This window comes from Actinia tenebrosa, unplaced genomic scaffold (assembly GCF_029948245.1).
Source record: "Actinia tenebrosa isolate PJP-AT-01 unplaced genomic scaffold, QUT_ActTen_1.0 PGA_scaffold14__42_contigs__length_11649687, whole genome shotgun sequence".
In the NCBI taxonomy this organism is placed as follows: Eukaryota; Metazoa; Cnidaria; class Anthozoa; order Actiniaria; family Actiniidae; genus Actinia; species Actinia tenebrosa.
In genome coordinates, this window is record NW_028292574.1 from 1261274 (window position 1) to 1280715 (window position 19442).

The 19442-nt window shown below is 45.2% G+C and overlaps 1 protein-coding gene across 1 annotated transcript; it reads right to left on the reverse strand.

Annotated features, from left to right (window-relative positions):
* Positions 1-13086: 13086 nt before the first annotated feature.
* LOC148911151 (uncharacterized) lies at positions 13087-14576 on the reverse strand. Its single transcript, XM_089029319.1, has 2 exons — positions 14463-14576; positions 13087-14334 (listed from the first exon to the last, which is right to left on the reverse strand). Exons 1-2 carry the CDS (start codon positions 14499-14501, stop codon positions 13150-13152), a joined length of 1224 nt encoding a protein of 407 aa, XP_088885445.1. The 5' UTR covers positions 14502-14576; the 3' UTR covers positions 13087-13149.
* Between the last annotated feature and the right edge of the window lie 4866 nt (positions 14577-19442).

Consider the following 19442-nt stretch of genomic DNA (forward strand, 5'->3'; position numbering starts at 1 on the left):
GAGCATTCTACTCGTAAAACTGGAGGAACCATCGAAAACATCAAGAAGTTGGAAACCACGTTAGGAAGGCGAATCCATGTGAAAGATATCACCGACGGCTTTATTTACCCAGGAACGCATAAATACGAAGGCAAAGGTGCTCCCATAGTCATTTACCAACACAACGCGCACGCGTGGAGGGAGTTGAGGTTTCCAAGAAAGAAGGAGACAAAGGTCTATAAGAATTCCCCATTGACAGAATTAGTTCATGAGAATTCTATTTGGTTAATGGATTCAGAAGGATGTCAATTCATGACGCAAGATGGTACTTTATACCGACCAGAAGTGGAACATCAACGCATTAAAAGCGCCTGCGAAACCCTTGGTGAGGACTTTTCAGACGAAGTGCTCAGCTCTCGCAGCTTGGACTTCTTAGCCACGAAGAAAAGGAACGGCTGGAAACCTACCCCAAAAGAGTTCAAAGATATCTCCAAAGCTTGCGTAGAACACGGTCACGGCGGTCTTTGGAATATGGAGTACAACGAAGACGAGTACGTGTCGTTGGATATGAAACACTGTTACCCCGCCAGTTTCAAAGGCCTTGGGGATTGTAAGGAGTATTATGACCGTTACGGACATCCAGACTCCCAATTCTTTAGGGTGTCACTACCGGGTTACTACGACGCCCCAGCAACGGGGTTCATCAGACTGACCACCTGGGAGTTAGCAAAAGACTTACATCCCATAATTTACGCGTGGTATGGGAAGCACCTGCAGGAGAAAGAATGGATACCCATACCCCTACTGAAGTTCCTCGAAGAGCGCAAGCTTTTAAAATACACAGCGCATGAAGCCATACTCTGCCATAGCGCCTTTACACAATGGCTTCCAGAGCACAACCCCACAGCGCGTGTGGTCATAGGTAAATTCACACAGGGCGCAAAAGAAGGCGAAAAACACATGCAGCGACGCTTAATAACAGACGCCGGTGAGCTAAGCTTCCTCATAAAACGTGCACATGACCAAGGAACAATGGTATCCGTAGAGAAATGGGACTACTTCATAGAAGGTCAAAAAGAACAGAAATGGAATGCGCTGTGTTATTACCAAGACCATCGACCACAGTATTACCATCTGCGTGCCAGCATGCTAGCATATGCGCACATCAATCTCTTAGCAATGCTGCTACGGTTTGACAAAGAGGACATCCCACGCGTAGCCACGGATTCCTTGTATGCAAAGCCAGAAGTGTTAGAGAAGATGCAGGAGTTCTACACTGCCGATGAACTTGCAGAAAGTGGTCAATGGCGCGTCAAAGATGAGGAGATAAAAGCATGGAGAGGCCGTGTAGAATATCACGGAGAACATCTTTACGGTAGCGTGGAACCAACCGGGGAGCCTCTACCGTCGGTTGCGGACCCAATCTCTTACCAACGCTTCTCTTACCTTTACGGAACGGGAGGCAGTGGTAAAACTACCAGGGTTTTGGAACTCTTTCCAAAGATAAAGGTGTTAACGCCAACGCACCGTCTGGAAAGAGAATTAACGGAGATGGGTTACGACGCGCAGACCTACCACAGCTTCTTCCGCTGGAATGGTCAAAAGTGGGTACCAGAAGCCATCCACGACATACCCCCGGTGATACTTTGGGATGAGATTTGCACCGTTCCTTTAGAAATCCTGCAGGAATTTGTAGAATTCCTCCGTGGAAAGTGTCAAGTGATATTCGCCGGAGATCCTTGCCAGCCTCCTCCAATAACCGGAGAGATGCCCCATAAATGGTTAAAAGAAATGGTAGACCACTCCGAAGAAATTAACACCGACTACCGCAGTAAGGATCAAATAAGAAACCTGAAAGCAGAACTTCGGGGCCTTAGTGACGCGGAACAAAACAAGATACTACGCAAGAGGGTACGAGCGAAGAAATACGAAGACTTTCTATACACATGGCATCCAAAGGATCTGGTGCTAAGCAGCAAACGCGCATCACAGTCTCGCATACAGAAAGACTTGCTAAATATACACCGAGAGCGCTTCCCTACACATCCCGTACCTGTTTCTTACAAACCCCACGATACCCGAATGCAAAAAAGAGATGTCTGGGTACCTGGTACCGACATCCAACTACAAAATGCTGTAACACATGATAAAGCCTGGGTACCCCTAGAAAAGGTGGAAAAAATTACCTCCCACCCAGATTGGCGCTTAGGTTACTGCATGACAGTCCATAGTGCGCAGGGGCTTACCATAAAAGAAACGCTGTGGATCATAGACCAGCGGCTGTGTTGGAGCAACCTTATCTACACCGCCGTAAGCCGCGTAGAATATGCCAAACAGTTAAAAAGAGCCTGGGGGCCGCAACTGCGTTACGACCGCACCCCAGAAGACATAGCAAAGGAGAACATTGCCAAGAAACTCCTTCGCTACAAGCGCCACGACGAAGAAAAGAGCAAAGATCCCCGCTATGCGGGGATAAAGTTTGAACTATGCGTGGACGACGTCTATAAGAAAGGGGCAAGGTGTGCCAAATGTAACATACCTCTACTATGGAGGTTTGACCCAAATGACGATCAGCAGTTCTCCGTGGATCGCATAAATAATAAACGCGGCCATTGTAGAGGCAATGTAAGACTGACATGCCTAGAGTGCAATCGGGCGCGTGGTGCTGCGCTACTCTGAGTCTTTGGGGACTATGAGCAGCTCTTCCATGACAAATCCGCGACTTGGGCCATTTAGGTAATACAACACGGGTTGCCCTTCCTTGGTGACGGACTTCGAAATCTCATACGTTTCCAAAGACCAGTTGGGATCCGTGGCTCTCTTACTGCCACCTTCGAGTTCCCCCGGCTGATAGAGGTATCTGACCACTATGTTGCGGGGTAGCTTTTTTTCCTTCAGTCCGACCGCCCTCGAACTTCTGACATAGGACTTGTGTTCCACGTGTTTCTTTTTTATGGCATCCTTGGGTTTCATCCCCGTAGCCCTGGCCGCCTCGTTATTCAAAGCCGCGATGACCTGGGGGAGCCTCTGAGTCCATTCCCTGTTGCGTTTGGAGGGATCTTCCAGCTCTTTCCAATACTGGTACCCAAAGAGACGCTCGGCCAGGGTCTTATTGAATCTTTCGACGATGCTCTGACCCCTGTGGTACTCAGCTTCGGCTCTCCTAATCTTAGTGTCGTGGTCTTTCAGGGTCTTAGTAACCACGCCCATGAACTCTGTCCCCGCATCCACTTGCAGCAGCTTGGGCCATTTCAAAACGCGCTTATAAATCCTACTCAGGGCTTCTGCGACTTCCCCAGAATCCTTGCTGGTTATGGGTTCGGCGTCCTTGTATCTGCTTGCGATATCAACTACGGTCAAAGCGTATCTATAGGTCTTCTTTCTCACCTTGTCGTGCGGCAAGAAAAGCAAATCCGCCTGATGAACTTCATTGGGGGTATTTACGGTAAAGCTGGGCCTGGGAATGTACTTAGGCACGGGAAGATAAACCTGCCAGAGGGTTTGTTTTCTTAGCCAGTTCTTAGCCGTTTCGTCTGATACCCTGGCCGCGGTCGCGAGTTTCTTGATGGCCGACGCTCCTTTCAAATAGCCTTCAGGCCCATAGTAAATCCTTTTGAGTTTGTCCTCTACGCGGCCCATTATATGAATTCCAGGACGAGATTGATCTTTCGCCCGTTGAAATCCACCGTCTTTCCGTCCACTTTAATGGTGATGTTTATGCTTTCTACCAAATTAGACAAGTCATAGCTCAAAGAAATGGGGGTGTATTCTACTGGGTCAAATGGATTACCTTTGGGCAGAAACTTGGACATAAGAGAAGACTTTTCTCCATCGTCGTAACTATGGACTAAATCGCAGTAGACTTCATAAGAGGATGCAACTTTCCATTTTACGTCAAGTTGACCATTTATCGTGGTACTAGTAAGGCCCAGGAGTTCTACCAATGGACTGCCCTTTAAATTAGCGCTCCCATTATTTTTCTTGAATGTCATTTCATGGGGTAATCCTGTGGTAAGAGTATATCCATGCTTTGCTAGCTCCTTAGCCAGTGTTATAGGGGTGTAATGGGAATCTGGTATTTTTGGTTTGGTGGCACCCACAACGACAAAGCCATTAATTAAATTATACCAAGAATTGTACAAAGAGCAACTAACCAACCGAACCTTACAGGCTTTGATGGGGGGATTCAAGTAAGTAGTAAAGTTATTCTTGTCGCTTTCCAAAAAGACGATCATTATATTAGATACGCCAAGGCCACGCCTCCCGCCAGCCCTGCGACTCCTACAAAGACCAACTCATTGTCTTTTTGTTTCTTAGAAGGCTGGTAGTAATTCTTAAACTGGGGCTTTCTCAACCCCGTTAATGCCGCGGGGTGCGCCTGTGCATAGAGCTTAAAGGCGTAGTCTGTGTTTTCGAAGTTCTTATCCGCCTGCATTTTGTCTTGGTAGTTCTTATCCAACCAATCCCTGTAAGCTTGTCTTTTTTCATTCCAAGCCGCCACGTCTCGCTGATATTTCTCCAGCGCCAAGTCGTGTCTCTTCCTTTCGGCGGCTAAATCTCCGCTGCGATCACCTCTAACTAATCTATCCAAATACTGACCACCATAATTAGCTCCAGTGAATGCTAAAGCTGCAATGACTCCACCTGCGACCACGCTAGCCATTATATATTAGAAAATCACAGGGATTTTCACGAGTTACGTCGTAGGGAGGTTCTTTTCCTTTCGTAGGTAATCCTTTACCATGATAGCCCCGCCTACGGCAGCGGTCATCTTAGCAAAATTAGCGAAGCTCTTGCTTGGGTCTTCAGTAAAGTCTTCTTTGAGCACTTTCTTACCTACCCAACCAATACCCGCAACGATGGAAGTAATGATAGCTGCTTCTTCAACAGTTTTCAATAACGCGGTTGACATTATATTACAAAGCGAGAAGGTTATTATTCCATTTCAGGGATCTTACTTTTTCTAACAGCTGGTTCCACAGGTGCGTGCACGGGCGCGTGATATGTTGGTGGTTCTACCTTTTTCGTTGCCCACCATTGTAAGTAGAGGCTACCTGCTGCTATGATGACTCCTAACGCGCCAATGACGTACCCAGGATTAATAAAGGATTCCTCTTCTCTTTCCTCCACCTTTTCTTCTTTTTTGGCTTTGTTCTTCCTATTCATCTCCGCGAGCTTCTTTCCGGCAGCGACTCTGCCCGGAGATTTAGCCTTGGTAATCTTCTGCTCCTCTTGGGGCTGCTCTACCTTCGACTCTGGTTCCATTTATATCTAAGGACTTGAAGGACATGATAAGTAACTTAATAGGACCTGAGCAAGTACTTAAGGACGACTTGACTAAGTACTTGAGGACGACTTGACTAAGTACTTAAGGACGACTTGACTAAGTACTTGAGGCGACCTGGGTAATTCCTGAGGACGACTTGACTAAGTGATCAGGTACCTCAGCAAGTGCCGCCTGAAAGACCTTTTCGACTTCTCTGTCCTTTTTGAAGTCCTTCCAAGATGTTCCAAAGGAACCTAGTACCTCCTTCAGGTCGACGTGCTGAGCTACGTGAAGTGCCGCAGAGGCGACTGCCATTAACTTACCGCACTTCAAAGACAACCACCCACAGGTTATCTTAAGTTCTTGGGCGATAACATAGTCCTCGCTTATGTCCTTCTGCAGTTGCTCCACGTCGTCTATAGGCAGCGCAAGTCCAAGCAATTTAGTCGCGAGTCGGATGGCGGAGTCTGCTACGGCGTCCGTGGTCTTACTTGCAAGGGCGGCCTCGTACCTCTTATGGAACTTCTTAACTTCCTCTTCTGACAACTTATTAACTTGCTCATGGGTAAGTTCCTTGCCTATCATTTCTTTACACTTCCCCGAAGACACAAGGATGTTAAGTTGTTCCTTAAGGTTACTTTCGTCTAACTGCGCGGGGACTTCATCTAAGAGCTGCTCAATGTCCATATACATTAGGAATCATAGATTCCAACCGTGTAGGGAAACCTCAAAGAGAAGATCATCTTGGAATGTTGGTGCGTTTTTAAATGCCGCATGTATTCGTGTAACTGTTCCTTGGATATCTCACCGCCGTAGTCGCTTAAGATGGTTTCCAGGTCAGACTTACTTGGAGTATAAAATACTACGAGAGAGCCTATGTTTTCCCTGAAGGGCTTAGAGACGCTGGTAAGCTGCTGCGAGAGCAACCAAACGCTGATATTGTCGTGTCTACCGCTGAAGGCGAGTTTAACGAGCTCGGAAGTGCGTCTTTTTACGTCGTCCCCACAGGCAATGTCATCCAATATGAGGAGCGTCTGCGTATCTTTAAGGAATTGCTTATGCCAGAACTTCAAATGGCTGGATAACTCGTTAGGGTCTAAGATATCCACAAAGAAGTCGTCATCTTTCACTCCTATGCCCGTCCAGGTGCGGTTGTTCACGTAGGTGGGGCAAAGTAGCACGATGTAGTCGAAGCGGTATCTAAAGGGTCCTAATAGCTGCTCCACTACGAATTGGGTCTTTCCGCAGCCGGTGGGTCCTACTATCAGAGCATTGCAGGGAATATGGTTCGGATCCATTATATATACGATGGACCCAGTGGACGCAGTAAGAAGGATTGCCGGCGACGCAAAGGATAAAAGAGACACCATAGAAATGCAAAGGGAGGAGATCGATCGGTTAAAAGAGCGCGTGCAGGAATTGTACGATGAAATGTGCGGCCTGAAGCGCGCGGAAAGGTTTGGTGCGCTTTTGACGATGGCCGGTTGGGCTAAGGAGTCCGTTAAGGACTTCATGCGATATCCCCCGTAGAATGTTAACAATAAGGTTAAATCTTTGTTAAGGATACCTGGAAACTATTTCAAAGAGTGTCTCAGAATGTTGACGTTTAGGTTAAATCTTTGTTAAGGATGCCTGGAAACTATTCCAAAGAGTCTTAGCTTTACTAAGCTTACTTAGCTTTGTCTTAGCTTTACTATTTTGGATCCTGCAAGCGCCCTTTAAAGGGGGTCCTTATTTTTATTTATTATTATTAAATATCCTTAATTATTCTTAATAATAATAAATAAAAATAAGAATGGGATTTGAGACTCTTTGCGCAAACCCTACTTTACTATTTTAAGCCGCCTACTAACCATTACGGGCTTTCCAGGCATCCTTAACAAAGATTTAACCTTATTGTCAACATTCTGAGACACTTTTGAAATAGTTTCTGGCTGTTAAGGACTTCATGCGGTATCCCTTATAGTGGTTATTAAATCCTTATTATATATGGAGTGCGTGCACTGCAACAAGGAGTTCAGCTCGAAGCAAATGTTAAAATACCACGTTGAAAAAAAGGTGTGCGCTAAGAAGGCACGCGAAAGGCGTTGTAAGGAGTGTAATCGACTCTTTAGCAGCGCGCAAATGTTGGATTACCACGTGGATAACCGCGTTTGCCTAAAGAACGTATGTGAGCGCTGCGAGGAGGACAAGAAAGACGAATGGCATCGACATCGGTGCCGCGGCAATTACGACCTGCTGAGCGTGGCTTGCGAGGAGCACGGCGACGTTGCTGCACGATGTTGCCCAAAGGAAACCCAAAGGAAGTTAACGCGCCGGAAGAAGGAAATTGACCAGCGCTTTGCGGAGTTTGACTGCGTCGAAGGCGTAAGGTGGGAAGATAGAGAATATTGGGAGGCAACCTGCGAGCGTTGCGGCTGTCAAAGAAGTGACCAGCATATTTGGCAGTGCCTCTACGACGGTCAAGGCGGCTTTAAGGAGTACTTAGATCGCTTTGAGGCCTGGCATGCCGGCAATGAGGCGGCAAGGAAAGCCCGTAGAAGTTAGAAAGGACCTAAGATAGTAAAGTAGGGTTTGCGCAAAGAGTCTCAAATCCCATTCTTATTTTTATTTATTATTATTAAGAATATTCGATAATAATGAATTAAGGATATTTAATAATAATAAATAAAAATAAAGACCCCTTTTAAGGGCGCTTGCATAATCTAATAATAATAAATAAAAATAAGGACCCCTTTTAAAGGTATATGCTAGCCTACGCAGCCGCCTTTCTGGGAGGCATTCTAATTACCCTTTTAATATATGGACTGTATTACTTGCGAACTACCTGCCGACTGCATTACCCCTCGTAAGCCGCGTAAAAAATACACCTGCCTTCATTGCGACAGGGTATTCTCCGAAGGATCCTTTGTGGGGCATTGGTGCTCCGCGGATCCTAAAGCGCAGCGGACTTTAGCAGACGCGCTTAACTACAAAGAGGAGATGGAGTGACTCTTCTTTCAATGTCAAACTTCCATCCGCCATTTACCTTACCATAGCTGCGTAAGTGGGTGAATTCCTCGCCCTAAATTACGTACCGCACGCAATCCGGCGCCCAAAGGGAATATTCCTTGCCTTCTAAGTCTTTGAGGACTAACCGTAAACGGTCGATGTCTTCGAAGACGACGTAATTTTTTATTTCGTATGCTTTACCGTGGACAAGATCACGCCAGTGAGTCAAGCTGAGCTTCATTATACCTATGGAATATCTTTAGGTGCGTTTTCAAAGTGGCGTAGGACTTAAACCGCTTTACACAGCCCTTACAGGGAATACGAATGCCATCCGCGTAATCCATCAGGGCACGGCAGATAATGTCGTAATCGTTGCTAACCATCGTTAGGTAACCATTTACGTCAAGCTGTGAGATTTTCTTAGATTGCTTCGCGGATAAGACGCCGTTTCCTTTTGGGGTTTTCAACTCAATACACAACCCGCGGTATTTCTTATGCGCATTTAGGATCAAAAGGTCGGGTTGACCGGCTTGGTAGCCTTTTCGCCAGCAGGTTATTCGCTTGCTGTCTGAATCTTGAAGTTCGCCAAGACCCGGCGCTATGATGAAATCGGGGTAAAACCTACGTGTGTAGTCGACGACCTTCGCGTGTAGGTCGGCTTCATTTTCGATCTTGAATACTAACTTGTTTGGGCCGCCAAACCGCCTTTCTATTGCACATTTACCCGTTTTCCTTAGCGCGGGTAGGACTTCCTCAAAGACCCAATCACGAAACTCCACAGCTTTGGGTAGTTTGGAGCTAAATATCAGTTCGTACAAACCAGGTTCGGATATAAACATGGCATTTGGTTGCGTAGTAAAGGAGCGGTGATTCGCAGCCCCTTGTAGATCAACCCATTTTTTCTGGTATTTCTCAGATACGTGTGCTCTAATTGCATCTCTAGGGCGCTCATAGCCCAACGCCAAAGCCACCTCCTTTGCTTTGAAGTACAAAGTTTCGCCTTGCACTATGCATTGCAGTTTGGTTTCGTTGTTTTCGAATACGCGAAGCATTATATACCAACGATATTTTTTATCAAAAATATCCTAGACACTAGGATGAGTGAGTGCAGCGAACGAATCAATAGGCAACGCTCTTTAGCTGATTCATTTCTACGCTCAGTTGCGCGTCAGACACGACGAAGACGTAGCAGTTTATCTTATCGCCGTCGCCCGCACTGGCGTTTTTGGTGCGTTTGATCTCCAATGTTATGCCATCCTGCGTATTTACTAGACGTAAACCCTGACCATGTAGGTCTTCGTCGTTAATGGTGCGCATATCGATCCACAGCGCGTACTTATCCTTGAAGAATTCCTCAGGGCTAATTTGGTCGCCAAACTTGCGCATGGCCTCTCTGTACACGCCTGCGGGCTTTATCCCCTGGGAGTAGACCTTGTTTGGAACGCCGTTTATGTTGACCCCTACGTTAGTAATGTTGGGGTTGTGAAAGGCCTCGGAGTCGCGCTTACCGGCTTCGTAGGGTTTGGCAAACACCAACATTAACCCCGTGAGACTTCTTCGGGGAAGGTTAATGCTTTGGTTGATAACCTCATCCGTCTTATCCAAGAAGCTAAATGTCTTATACATCACTACGTGGTCGTAAAGGAATGCCTTGCCAGAGCTGTATTCCATGCCAGCGCTACGGGCCAGCTCTTCGCTGTACACCGTTTTGTACTGTAGCTCTAAGTTGGTGATAGAATAGGGATCCACGGCTCCGCTAATTGCGCTGTCCATTCCTCCTATGACGTTCGTAGTGTCCGCCAAGGTTACTTCAAACTGTAACTCGGATAACTGCCTGGGGTAGTACACGCCATGACTCGTAATCACTTCGAAATCCAAAGGGATAACGTACTTGCTACCATAGGCGGTCTTTACCCTCGTTGCGTCTGCTACTGCGGTTGCTCCGCTGGAGTCCGTAGGCGCGGGGTTAGTATCGCTGCGAAGCTTACGAAGGATAACGCTTCCAATTCCCTGCTCTATCTTTTGTGCACGGTCGAAGGCTGTTAGCCACAGATCCTTATACGTGGTGTACAGGTCGTACCTATTCAAATCCAAGAGGGATTCCCCTGCGAACTTGATTCTCATCTTAGAGACGAGGTTCCTACCCACATTATTGACGGTATAGCGCTTGTCCTTGGTGCTTGGTTGTATTGCTAGGTCAAACCTTAAAGCCAAGGTACCAGGAACCAATACTAGGTTATCCGTTAGGCGGGGCACGCCTACGTACAGCGTCTCCCCCGGCTTTGCGCTAGAAGGTGTGAATGTGACCCGGTGAAAGGTGCGTTCTGCTTTTAGTCCGCCAACCTGCTTAGGTAATACGTTGGGATTTAACTTTGAGCTTATCATATATAATGGAAGTAGAAGGAACAGACCCCGACTTCGATCCCACCACTGAGGAAGGTCAGGCTGACATTAACGACGGTGACGAAGAACCGCTGCTTCCCACCCAACAAGTCGACGATTCCCTAAGGAATAGAATTGCAAAGGCCCTAAGACATCCCAAAGCACGCGAGTACACGTTTCCGCGTGAGCACATAGAGCTTCAAAACATGGGCGAGCCGCAAGCAGCCGCGCGGGAAACCGTAGAGTGGGCAAAGCAGGAGCTAGAGCTGCGCTACGACAACTTTGATGCTGACGACGTAAAGCTCACGGAAAAGGGAAACAAAGTCCTCATAAGCGTCCAAGACTTAAGATTTCCCGACAAAGACCGCTGGACAAAACCGCAAAACCTCTTTGATGAGGAGGGCAACGTTAGGGGTGACGTCTTGAGATTAAGAGGCTTTCAGCGTGCTACTAGAAGCCTGTTAGAAAGGCTGCACAACTTAACCGAAAGGACCAACGCGGAAAAACGTGCCGCGGAGCTGCAAAGGGAGTTAAAAGAAAAAGATGTAGAATATGCAAAGCAAGGTCAGCTACTTGCCGATGCTGAAAAGAAGTCCGCCCATCAAGATGAAAGAATAAAAGAAATAGGAAATCAGGTGGATCAGGCCCTGCGCGAATTAGACAAAGCACGGGAGGACTTAGGAGAAGCCCAAAGCTCTGGCACCTCAGTGGAAGCACTGCGGGAAACGTTGGAAGAAAGGGAGGAAGAATACATGAAGCAAAACCAGCGGCTTGCCGACGCGCATAGGAGGGAAGTCGAATTTAAAAATCAAGAAATAAGTGAGCTGGTAGACCAAAGAACCCGAATTCGACGCGAAAGAAATCAAACTCAAAGGGCTCTTAACCTCGCCCTGCAAGAGTTAGACTTAATTAAAGACGATACCGATAACCTGCAAACCACCATAGCCGGCTCTTTAGTGGAACGGCGACGGTTAATGGCTGAAATCAATACTAAGGAGGAACAAATCCGGCAAAGAGATCAGGCTATTGAAGACCTGGAGGGACAAATAGAGCGGCAGCAAGAAGTAATCGAGGACCAAACTCGTACCGAGGAAGAAAGGGAGGCAGCCCAAAAGGAAGTAGAAACACTTGAAATACGCCTTGCGGAATTACGAGCACAAAAGGAAAACCTGGAAAGGGAGTTGGGGCTTACCACCAAGGAAAAGGTAAAAAGAGCCCTTTTGAAGTATGGTATTCCGCTGGCATTTGCGGTTGCTATTTCGAGCGTAGTAGGAGTCATCCTATCCACGCTTAAGGCTACGGGCGCGGGCGTAAAGAAATTAGGCAGTGGGCTGACGGACTTGGGAAAAAAGATGGCAGCCGGTCTTCCTGGGCTGCTGGGTTCGGTTGTTTCCTTGGCACTTAGGGCCGGCGGAGAACTGCTAAAGTTTGTGGGCAACAACATTTGGATCTTGGTCGTCGCTATTGGGGTGGTACTCCTGAAGAAGATGAAGGCTTAATCTTATCCTTGTGTATTATGTCGGGCTTATCGTTGTCGGGTGTCCGAGGCGTTCTCGACTGGGGATAAGCAAAGATAGTATTCGCGCCGCCCTGATAATGCGGAACTAGTGGTATAGCGGTCATAGTACTAATGGTCTTATGGTGCCAGGTCCTGTCGGGGGTGTTAGCGTATCCGTCCGTGCTATTTATGAAAGCATAATAACCAAGATTGCTACTACCGTCAGGGTAAATCTGTAACTTAGCATACTTACAATTGACTACCATTTGAAACGTAGCCACGTAAAACGCCTCATTACTAAATGGATATGGCTGCGCCGAGAAATGAGTAGGACTTCGATTGTTGGTCAATGCCCTATAAGGAGCTAAGGGCTCATCATTCTCGTCAACCAACCTAAACCCTATGATTCCCGCCCGCCCCGAGGTAACGTTAATGCTACAAACGATCAACGCAAGACCTCCAACTTCAACCCACATCCCAATATCGAGCCAGGTGTGATCAGTATACCGCTCATCCCTTAAGTAATAAGCGTAATGGGCTTCCTTCCAATGTGGATTCATATATTTCAGCAAATAAATTTGCTTCTAAAGGCTAAGCACCGTAAGAGTGCTTATGGTCTTGTGGTTATAGGTCGTATCCCTTTGATTTTCTATGCTATTTACGCAAACGCTCCCAGTGTCGTCTACGCGTATTTGCAGCTTTACCTTCCCATGGCAATCAGCAACCATGTGAAAAGTCCAAGTCGTAAGATTCTCAGCGCTATTCGTTGGCGGCTCTACGGAGAAATGCGCAGGCTCCCTGTTGTTCGTTTTCGTACGCATAGGCTGCAGTATGCCATTCTCATCCAGGAACCTGAAGCCCACGTTGGCATGGCTGCTCGTGCCAATGCAAATACTACAAAGGATCAGTTTCTTTCCTGAGTAGTTCAAATTCACGGACATGCCCGTGACATCAACCCAAGATGCCTGGGTGTATTTTTTCTCGCCTGTGTAAGTCGTATAAACACAATCTACTCCAGCTACGTAGGGGTTGTTCATCGCCATATATAATAGCTCAGACCAATGCTTGCAGCGGTTAAGCCGACCTTTAGTAAGTTATGGTCATATTCCTCAGGTATCGCAGGCAGGGCCTTCTTTGATGGTTTCTTAACTACGGGTAGCTTCGTTTCATGCGACTTTTTTGACTTCTCCACGAAAGGGGGGATGTTCCTAAGAGTGTCAGAGTTCACGTCGTTCACCCCAAACTTCATATCCTTAGTAGCTCGTTGAAGTTTGTTGTTGTATCCTACTACAGAACCAGTATTTATAGATAAATTACTAGGCATTAACCAACAACCCGGGGCTACTGCATAGTCCAACCTCGCCTTAGAATTTTGTATAGCTAGTTGGTAACGCTGTACGCCCTTGCTAATGTCGCCCTCCAAGATCGAACTTTCGAATAAGATCAAGGCTTCGGCTCGCGTCTCTTCTGCGGCGCCGGTATTCCCCACTATACTCGATCGGGTGTTTACCTGAGCTCCAAGGATGGAATACACGTAAGCTTCTATGCTGCGGTTCAAACGGGCAAGGCCGGCTTTGGTTAGTCCTTTACCTTCTGGGGGTATGAAATTAAAGTATTGCTTCGTTTGCTCGTCGTTGGTAATCTTGATAATCAGCGGGTTAGCCCCTGCATACTTACCGCCCTCGTCTTTGAACAGAGGTCCGTCTCTGACTTCCTTAGTGGTTTTGGCATTTGGTTCAAAGAAGGTGCTACTGTCGTGAGTTTCCTTATGATACCCAGTGTTCCATCGTAGATTCAATGCATGAACTTCCCTGTTGCTTAGCTCGTGCCCACCAATCCCCCAATAAGCCCAAATATGCCCCAAGCCATTGTTAGCACCGACAGTGCATCTAAAATCCTTCCCTACAACACCAAACTCCTTACAAAGTCGGTCGTAAGCAGGAACGTTGTATTTATTATCTCTTGGATAAAACGTGGCATCTCCCGGCAGCGCAATAACACCCATCTCATGCAGTATTCTTCGGACGGTAAAGTGGAAGTGAAACATAAATATCGAATTCTTCATCAACTTCGCACTTACACCGCAGCCGCTGGTGGCACACCAAACCGCAAAGTTTAGTTGCTGCGGCCAATAACGCATGTTAGGACCACTTAACCATTCATGAGATTCCTTAGCGGTGGTATGATTAATGGGTACGTCTTTGAAGATATCTCGCACCTTTAACGAAAAGGAATGGTTGTTAGAGATCCGCATGTTCAATGTCAAATCCAAACTTGGATGTTTATCAAATGAAACCGCGGGTATCGGATAAGTACCGGTACCAAGCAATAATTCCTTTGACCAACCTTGCACGGGTTTTGGATGTGTTGGTGTGGGTTTAACATAACCAGAATTCTTCAGTTGATTGTCTATCTGATCGACCAGCGTAGGTTTTAAATCCTCGTTGCTGTACATCCTAGAGCCGTTATAGTAAATCCCATCGGGTCTCCTTTCGAACTTACTAGGGTCTGCATGCGGAAACATCTTCCTAAATGCTCTCCAATTCCAGTAATCCCGGTTGTCGTGATGTGGCTGCTCCTCAATATCATTCCCAAAAGCGTCGTACATTAGTATATATAATGGATGTTATACCATCAGCACCTCAGTTGTACCCAGATGTTCCCTATACTACACCTAATGAACTAAACGCCGAAAACTTTCGTCTGAATAAAGCGAACTTAATCCTGGCTTACTTGGAAGGGCAGGCAAAACACTATGAAAAAGTTAGAAAAAAGTACGTTAGAGCCCGGAGTACGCTACATAAGATTGCGATAACTTCAGGATCCATATCTGTTGTGTTAACGGGCTCTGGCGTTGCTACTTCGCTTACTGGGCCGGGAATAATCGTTGGAGTTCCTTTGGCCGGCGTTGGGGCAGCTTGTGGTATCATTTCGGCTGTTGCTACGGGTATTATGAAAAAGCTATCCACGAAAATATCCAAGCATGACACGACAATAGCTCTATCTAGGGCTAAAGTAAATACTATTACCGATCTTGTCTCAAAGGCTTTGCGTGACAGAAAGATAGACGACGTAGAATTCTCGCTTATTCTGGCCGAAGAAGACAAATACGAGAAATTAAAGACGGACATAAGGAATAAAAAAACAGTCGTAAAAGATCTTTCCGAGGAATCTCGCAAAAAGATTTACCAAGAAGCGAAAGAAGAGCTTCAAAGAAAGCTTGCTCAGTAAACATCTGCTTTGAAAAAAGCGTGACAGGATCTTGTTTACATATCGAACGACAGTCTGGAAATTACGCGTAATCTTATGCCATAAGATTCACTATCTTCTTGGAATCCATCCCAAGAGGGGGTGGTTGGGGTCAATTTTGTAAAATATTTCGTAAATTACGTCGGGGTAATAAGGAATATCCTTATCCAGCCGACAAAACATCCACTCGGCTTTTGTCATATCAGAAACCTCGGGAATAGACTTACCGGTAATTTCAGACAAAAGATAGGGAATAGCTTTGTAATATTTCCCTAGTTTTAATTTTTTCAATGTCTTCCGTAGACTTTGTGGGGTTGGCTCTTCTAAGTGGTCTACGATTTTCTTCTTTACTTCGGTGTCTAAATATACCGGTCGATAACCTTGGATATGACTCATCCAGTCTCGGAAGTATTTTATTCTTTTGTATGGGGTCTTCGTACGACCTCCATTGGCGTAATATTGCTCTTTGGTAGCATTTGGTACGGCATTACGAATATTCTTACCACACTCGTAACACTGTGCTGACGTGTCGTCTTCTATTTGCATTTTTTTACCACAACACCAGAAACCCTTGGGCTTGGGTATATTAACTTTGAATCTTAGGCAAATCGCACAGAAATCATTGGTGAACTTTTTACATTCATGCATCGTATATCCGACAAATATTTTAACCTCCGTTTGCGGTACCCAACACAGCAGCAGTAAGGACACACCGCGGGAAATCCCGTAAATCTGCTGTACCCGCGTTCGGAATTCCGCGGGTTAAACCCGCAAATATACGGCATCGATCGCGAGTCCCCCTTACTGCTGCTCAGTCGCATCAAACCCTATCTAGTAAATTAGTAATCTCTACTTTACGATACTATAATTATTTTATAAACACTAGGGAACTACTTCATATATTGTTCTGCAGCTTGGACATGGGGTATTGCTCGAATCAGCTTCTACTGCGACTCCTTCGTCTTCAAAAACGGGCTGCGTGTGCACTCCTTGACGCTGACTTCTCTTAGTCGTCCGTTCCCTTATTTTCCAAACTACAGTAGATACCTATCTTTGATTCAATGTATTTCTAAACCCCCGTGCACCAAAGACCCTGGAGATAAGTCAGTCATCTTGAACCAATCAATATCAGGGACTGATCAGGTTCAATACAGGAGTTCTTCTAACTAATGGTGGCAAGGCCAGACCTAATATTACGTATCTTCTCACAACAACAAACTCAGCAGATCTTTTGGTAAGTTCGTTCAAATTTTTGTGAGCAGGTGGCTGAGGTTCAGTCTTCCGGTGTAGTAGTTTGTCCATTAAAGGGAACAACTCGTCTGTGCTCTCTTAAGGAGGCTCTGGGTAGTTTTGGTCTGGCATACCTAGCCGCATTGAAACGGCTACGACTTCGTCTCGAATAACTCGATCTGCAAGCACTCACGCAATGTCAGGAAGGGATTAAAGACTTCAAAAATGGTAAATTAGTTTAAAGCGGACTTTTCATTATGACTAATGATGACATCATAGAAATCGTTTACCGCTTATTTTCTCGAAAACTAGACCTAAACTTCCAAAGCGATTTGCACCAGTCGATAGCATAAGTACGCTCACAACTAACAGCACACGACAAGGAATAACACGGAAGTCAAGCGTGAATAATCAACAAGCAGCCGTGAGCGAAAATAGTTGTGAGCGTACTTATTTTCATTTGACTGCCTTAAAACCCTTCAATTCATATGAAATTAAAGGAGAATATTTGTAAAAGATACATCTTTTAATGACTTCATTTAGAAAAACAAAACGGTTCGACGATTTTTTGAATGCCGCTCTCATCGATATTTTCTATCGCTTTTGGCAACAAATGGGGTCATTTACCTTCATATCAAAAAATCCATAACGTTAGAAAGAAAGGTACAATTTGATTCATACTCAATAAGGACAGTGTCTATATCCGTACCTATATTCTAGCTACTAAAAATATTGAATCCACTATATTAAAGTCCTGATTTTGAGGGTATAAAGTTGACACGCTGGAAATAATAGTAAAAGTCCATGAAAATATTCATCGCGTAATATTTGGAAAACGCTCTCATACATTTTTTTCATATTGCAATATGTTGGGTGCCTTGATGAATACTAATGACTGGTGCAAGTCGCTTTGGAAGTTTAGGTCTAGTTTTCGAGAAAATAAGCGGTAAACGATTTCTATGATGTCATCATTACGTCATAATGAAAAGGCCGCTTTAAGCTAATTTATCATTTTTGAAAGTTTTAATCCTTTCCTGACATTGTGTGAAAAGCGCTTGCAGATCGAGTTATTCAAGACGAAGTTGTAGCTGTTTAAGTGCGGCTAGGTGTGCCAGACCAGAACTACCAAGAGCCTCCTTAAATCTAGCTTGTTGTGTCGTAAAATAATTGCCTGGTAGTGCAAACAAGCTGAAAGTAACAATCAAACTGTTCTTGAAGAGTTGGATGTCCTCATCTGCACCCGGAGAGGAGTAGAGGAGGCCCCGCACACTATGCCGGATAAATTTGAATCCGAATTTTTATTTATTCAGTTAGGCCTACCGCCCACACTAGTCCGGGCGAATCCGGAACAATTCTTCACCGAAAACGATTTTTTTCGAATACGGTCTCCAGAGTGGAACAATTTGAAAACACCGTCTAGCCGTATTAGTGTGGACGGAGAATATTCCGTATCCGAAATGTTTCGAATACGATGACGTCATGATTGTCATGGGAACATAGCGAGAGGGCTAAAAATTCACCGCAGGCTCAATTTCAGCTTCGATGCACATGCTTAGATGCGCAATGAAGCGTTTTTGCCGCCTCTGATCGGACTAGTGTGGACGCGAAACATTTTATCCGTTTTCATGTGTGGACGGAAAACTTTTTTTTCGGTTTCGTTGTGAAAGTTGCGGATTCAAATTTATCCAGCAAAGTGTGGACGGGGCCTGAGGGGTGAACCATTGTGCTCGTGGACGAATAGAGATAATTTTCTTACATATTGGTGCATGTTTTTCTGTCAGGGCTTTGAGGATATTGTCATATTGATGGACAGATTTATTCAGAAACTAATCTTGCTTGAATGTCTCCAAATCGAATGATTAACAGTTGCTACAAAACACTGTTTTACGACAAAGGGCTGGTTTTGGCACTGTAAGCCGGTTAAAACTACTAACTAGGGTCTGATATCCAAGAGAATATAAACCTGGATGACTGAATTAAAGCATGGTTAATTATTTAGAAGTTCAGTGTTTTTGGCGCATCACATTGGAAATCCTTTACTAAGGTATAAGTTAAAGAATTGTGGCTATGCTCAGTCTTGAACACCTTTAGCAGTCAACAAAATAGAGCATGCGTAGATGTTAATTTTTCGTCGCGACATACAATAATGGTATTGATGGAAGCTTACAGCGGACTGTACAGGGGAACTCAAAAGCAGATTGCCGCAAAGTTATCTAGGTCAAATTGGCATAGCAGTGCATATAATTTAATTTAGGACATATTTTCAAGATGGCATCTATTAGTTCGCCCCCCATCCCCACAGTTGTCCGGTACAAAGCACTACCATGCAGGCCAACTAAACCTACAGAATCCCTTTATCCTGCATATTTATGGGCACTGAATGATAATTCAGTAAGCGAAATTACTATGAAATGTTTTGACAAGCCATATAAGAGATGTTTTTTTTCTTCAAAAAATGCCTTTCGCGGCGAAGGCGCAAAATAATGTAAGATCAAGTCGGCTTGATAAAAAAATAAATGGGTTTCATCTTTGAGTCGTTATGTCTATAAAGTATTCTTCTTCTTCGTTTCTATAGTTTACATAACGCCCCTTTACATCATGCATGTAATGAAAAAGCGCGGGAAAAGTGTGCAGCAGTTCTAATAGCACTGATCACCCGTAAAACCACTTGAGAAGGGTGAGTTCATGCATATATGAACGGCTACTATCTTGAGTAAGATCTAGAATAATTGTCTGCTATATGGATATTTGAGGACACGTAAACTAGATCATCCAAGTTATTTACTGTTTGGCCGCGATATCAAATAAATTTGAATTGACGCGTAAAACGGCTTTTCGGTCAGTGCA

What these genes read in the sequence shown, in the direction of transcription:
- LOC148911151 (XM_089029319.1), bottom strand. Translation starts at nt 14,501, where the DNA reads ATGTTAAACCCACACCAACACATCCAAAACCCGTGCAAG. An exon ending in ACATCCAAAACCCGTGCAAG is followed by an intron (nt 14,335 to 14,462) that starts GTTGGTCAAAGG and finishes TTTTCGTTAAAG; the next exon opens with GTGCGAGATATCTTCAAAGA.